The 5,124-nt window shown below is 49.7% G+C and overlaps 1 protein-coding gene across 1 annotated transcript in view; it reads left to right on the forward strand.

Annotated features, from left to right (window-relative positions):
- Positions 1-3,724: 3,724 nt before the first annotated feature.
- Positions 3,725-5,124, forward strand: part of Tmem191c (transmembrane protein 191C) — a gene marked incomplete in the record, with an annotated part of 3,690 nt that continues 2,290 nt past the window's right edge. The window contains 3 exon segments of the mRNA XM_013518005.1: positions 3,725-4,359; positions 4,619-4,742; positions 4,845-4,895. Coding sequence (XP_013373459.1) covers positions 4,205-4,359; positions 4,619-4,742; positions 4,845-4,895 — 330 coding nt within the window.

Genomic DNA, 5,124 nt, shown 5'->3' on the forward strand with positions numbered 1-5,124 from the left:
AAAACAGACCACAAACTCGGCCACAAAGCCTGCTTAAATAAATATAAAAGAGTCAAAATCTCCCCGTGTTTACTATCAGATCATTGTGCGATGAAACTAGAAGTCAATCACAGAAGAAACCACAGAATATTTAGAAACACTTGGAAACTTAATAACACACTCCTGAGTACCCAATAAGTCACAGAAGAAATCAATGAAAAAATTAAACAATTTCTGGAAGCAACAATGTCAGTACGACACACCAGAACCTATGGGACACAATGAGAACAGCCCTAAAAGGGAAGCTCATTGTAATCAATGCTCCCACTAGAAAAACAGTGAGCTCAAATAAATAACCCAGTGAGAAACCCTAAGACACTTGAAAAACAACAAAAATCCAAGCTCAGGATGTCCTTGCTGACTGAGTGATCTTCCACAAAAGCCCACTGGAACCAAATATTTCCTTAGAACTATAAATAGTGTGGTTGAGTTATCAACAAAGGTGAGGCATTAGAATTACTAATAATTAGAATTAGAATCACCATCACCTGCCTGGGAAATTCCAAATTTCCTTGAGGGAAAAAGAAAACCAAAACTTCTTTGATCACTTACTTCAGATGATCTAAGGAAAGCGGGGGAAAAAAACCCCACACATCAAATTCTGTTACTTGAAAGTTAAACAGGATCTTTGAAAAATAAATAGTTTTGCTGGGCGTGGTGGTGCACGCCTGTAATCCCAGCACTCTGGAAACTGAGGCAGGAGGATCATTGTGAGTTCGAGGCCAGCCTGGGCTACAAAGTAAACTCAAGGCCAGCCTGAACTGCATAGCAAGACCCTGTCTCAAAAAGACCAAAAAAAAAAACCTTGTTTTTAGGTGTTCATCCAATTGGGCTGATTGTCCTTAGATTATTAGATGTTCTCCCAATCAGGTGAAAGGTCAAGCAACTCTAATCTGAAAATATGAAATTTGAACAGTGCCAAACCTTGACACTTTTTGAATGCTGCTATGAAGCACTGGGCAGCCTGAGGTCACCCAGGACACTCACAGCACTCAGCGACAGGGACAGAGCCTGCAGGATGTCCAGCACGGTCTTCAGTACAGTCCCACTCCGGAGCAAGTAGGGAGGCAGGCACCTCCATCCCCTTCCCCTGCACCGGCACAAGCTACGCCTGCTGATGGCTGCTGAACATGGCCTGTTAGGATGAATTGTACCTGTTCTCTGGACTGCTTCTCTCCCGCATTATTCCCTTTGGGGAAAGAGAAGGAGGGGGAGGGGTTGGGGAAGGAGGATTGGGCAAGGGTAGGAGAGTGAACAGGGATGGAATGAGTGGGGAGGGGAGGGGGGATGGTCAACCAAGGCTTGATTGGGAGGGGACACATGGGGCAGTGGGGTTAGGATGGAGGCTGAAGGGCGGAGACAAGGGGTGGAGTGGGGCACAGGTTAGGGTGGGGGCAGGCTGAGCTCCAGGGATGGGGAGAGGGAAGGGAAGCAGTGAGACAGGTGAGGTGCTGTGGGTGGAGAGAGGAGGGTGAAGGAGGAGCCTGGTGTGTGGCAGGCGACACAATCCTGACTTAGAGGCCAGCAGAGGAATGGGAGATGGCAGAACCCCAGGGCCCTTATCCTCTGGGGAATGAAAACCTTGATTTGTGCTTTCTCCTAAGAAGGCAATGACTGAAAACCTTTTAAACTAAAAACAGCAACTCTTCACTTGGGTCCGCAGATGTCTAAATGGTCACTAAGAGAACAAGGCTTGATCATCATTTTGGATCTTTGTTCCTATAAAGCTTAGGTCAAATCCCTTCTGGTCTCTGCGTGCAGGTGTGTTATCAGGGAGCATGTCCCTTTTGGGATGGGGAGGCAGAGTCAGGATTCTGAAGAATCGAGGAGGATCCTTCCCTGGGGAAATGTTCGTACTTTATTTTTTCCACCTTTGTTGAGGTATATGTGTCCTTAACTACAGTCACCATCAGCTCACAGAATAACTGAGTAATTTGTAATCAACAGAAATTTATCTTTCTACAGTTCTAGAGCTTGGGAGGTCTGAAATCTATGTCCCAGCAAGGTAGGTCTTGCCCACTGGCCTTGCCCACTCTCACTCTGAGGCCTCTTCTTTTAGTTTATGTGTGATTACCATCTCTCTGTGTGTTCACATACTTTTTTTTTTTTTTTGGTTCAGATGTATGGAGAGAGAGAGAATGAGCTGTTTGGTGTCACTATTTTTTGGTACTGGGAACTGAACCCAGGGGTGCTCTACTACTGAGCTACATCCTCAGTCCTTTTTATTTTTTATTTTGCAACATCATCTCACTAAGTTACCCAGGTGGGATTTGAATTTGCAGTTCTCCTGCCTCAGCCTCCTTCAGTGCTCAGATTACAGGTGTGCACAACCCCTTTTTATACAAGAACATCAATTCTACGGGATCATAGTTTCACTTTTATGACCACATTTAACCTTAATTATTTCCTTTAAGGCCCTATCTCCAAATGTGGTTACATTAGAGATTAGGGCTTCAACATATGAATTTGGCGGGGTGAGGGGGGAGAGATAGAAACATTCAATAACATACTATAGGTTTTTTTTTCCTTGATCTTTTGGAAAAGCAAGAGTCATCCTGTACTGAATTACAAGGATGACGAGAGACTGTTAAAACTTCCACTGAGGGAAGAAATGGAGGGGGATGCACTTGACAGAGTCTGCTCTGCCATGTGCCCAGGACAGGCTGGGGAGAGGTCGAGTCTGGGCTGACCTGTGGGGTGAAAGGACGGAGAACTCCAGAGGAAAAGGTTTGTTCTGTGACCTCCTAAAATAACCTGAAGGCATAACCTCTCAAATTAGCCATGCTGGGGAGAAAAGTCATAGAGCCCTTACCAATTAAGGGAAGCTTTTTGATTTTCTATCCTGAATTATTCAAGGATGCTGTGCATTTTTATGCTGTCTCAGTTCCTTTCAGGTGAAGACATGGGTGCTAGAAAGGGCAAACCTGGCCCAAGAGAAAGTGGTCCAACCAGGAAGGAAATTTGGTCTGTGGAGTCCTGATGGGGTGTGGGCTCCTCGTCCCCAGTGTGGGACTCTGGCTGGCTGCACTCTGCTGGCACCTGCTACACAACGGGGTCCTGACTCAGAGGCACACACCTGACACAGCCTCTGCAGGCCCATCTGCACCAGGATTACGTATACAGCAAGTCATCAGTGGCTGGTCTACATTCCCAGGGCTGAGTGTCCTGACAGGTGAAACCACCCTTTTTGAAAAATCTTTTGGAGTAGCCATAAATGGGTTAAACCTTGGAATCTTCCTGCCTCAGCCTCCCAGAATGCTGGGATTACAGTGCACCACCACATCCAGCCAATCCTACTCTTTCAATATCCCATCCCTCAGATGACGTAGTTCACAGTCACTGTTCTACCCCAAATGAGTCAGTGAGTGACTGCCATCCCAAAGCCAAATCTTGCACCTTCACGCATTTGTCCTTGAATTTGGTCTTTACAAATGGTTCCTCTATGCCTCCAAGCAACTATCTTTGTGAGACCAGATTTTCTTTATATATCTCAGCCAGGACAACATATTGCAACAGACAGAATGCAGAAGCAGATTCAAGAGAGGAAATAATTGCCTTGTGTTAAGCCAGACATTAGATTTGTAGACATTTAAAATACTGTTTCACTCATTTTTAGTCTTTGAAAACATAAAGATACATATTTACATGTAAATACTTTTATAGTATTATGTAGTGTAATGCATATTTTAAACATTGTTCAGTTTTAATTAATTTGGTGAATATTGTGGTATATTATCTACATAAAGGCTTTTAGGGATCAATAACTTCTCAAAGTATGAAAGAATCCTGAGACAAAAATTGAGAGTTGCTGAGCTAAGATATTTACACAGAAGGAAGCAGATATTTTGCCCAAGTGGTGAGATTTTAGATAATAATCCTTTTCTCTATTTTTTTTTTTTTTTACCCCTCAGTTACTGAGGTTGAGCCCAGGGCCTTTGCACTGAGCTACATCCTCAGCCTTTTTATTTTGAAACAGGGTCTCACTAAGTCGCTATGTTGCCTAGGGTGGGCTCGAATTTGCGATCCTCCTGCCTCAGTCCCTGATAAAATCTTTACGAAAGACGGCCCACCCGGTGTCTGCGGGCGCCCCCTGCTGCCCTTTGTGACGCCGGCAGCAGTTCGGTTCCCTGCTCTGTGCCGGGGTCTGGGCATAGCGCTGGGAGCGATGGCCGAGGCGCAGGAGCAGCGGCTGCAGCTGCAGAAGGACAACCGCGACGGCCGCCTGCGGAAGCAGGAGCTGGAGGAGCTGGTGCGCGGGCTGGAGGCCGAGAGCGAGAGCCTCGCCGGGCGTCTGCACGAACTGCGCGAGCGTGAGCGCAGGTGCGCGGGGAGCAGCGGAGCGGTAGGGCTTTCGGACGGCGACCGAAGACGGTGGGCCGAGTCGCCCGGCCCGCACGCCCGCGGACGATCCACTCAGCGGGCCCGGGAAGGGAGGGCGGCGCCTGACACATCCCGGACCGGGCAAGTTCTTCGGCTCCAACCCCGGCCGGCGCTGGTGCTTCCCGGGGGCGACAGCAGCAGCAGGATCCAGAGCGCCCCGCACCCTCGCCGTATCACCGGCCCAAGTTTCCCTCCACAGCCTGCAGCGGAGGCGAAGCCAGGCGGCACCGGCCCCACGAGGGGAGGCGCGCGAAGCGGCCCGGGAGCGCGCGGAGAGGACGCAGAGACTGCTGGAGGCTGCGGAACGCCGCAAATTGGAGCTGGTGAGGGGCGGGGCCTGGGTGAGGGCCCGGTGGGAGGGGCGGGGCTTGGGAAGGGTGGGGCCAGCGGAGAGCCGGGGACCGCTCCCTCGCTCCTGTCCGCAGGAGCAACGCAACAAGCAACTTCAGGAACAGTGGGAGGAGCTGTCAAGTCAGGTACTGCAAGCTTGGGACGGCCTCTCTCCGGGTTTCTCTCGGAGGCCCCCGCTCTGGTCCCTGTCCCCCAAGCCCCTCCTTAAGAACCCAGCAAGCCCCGCCCTCACAAGCCTCTCCCCCAGCTCTTTTACTACGGCGGGGACCAGCTGAGTCAGCAGCGCGCAGAGCAGCACGTGGGGACCCACCTGGTGGAGCTGCAGGTGCTTGGGCGGGGCCTGAGGGCTGGCCC

Source organism: Chinchilla lanigera, unplaced genomic scaffold, assembly GCF_000276665.1.
Source record: "Chinchilla lanigera isolate Chin_1 unplaced genomic scaffold, ChiLan1.0 scaffold00041, whole genome shotgun sequence".
NCBI classification, from domain to species: Eukaryota; Metazoa; Chordata; class Mammalia; order Rodentia; family Chinchillidae; genus Chinchilla; species Chinchilla lanigera.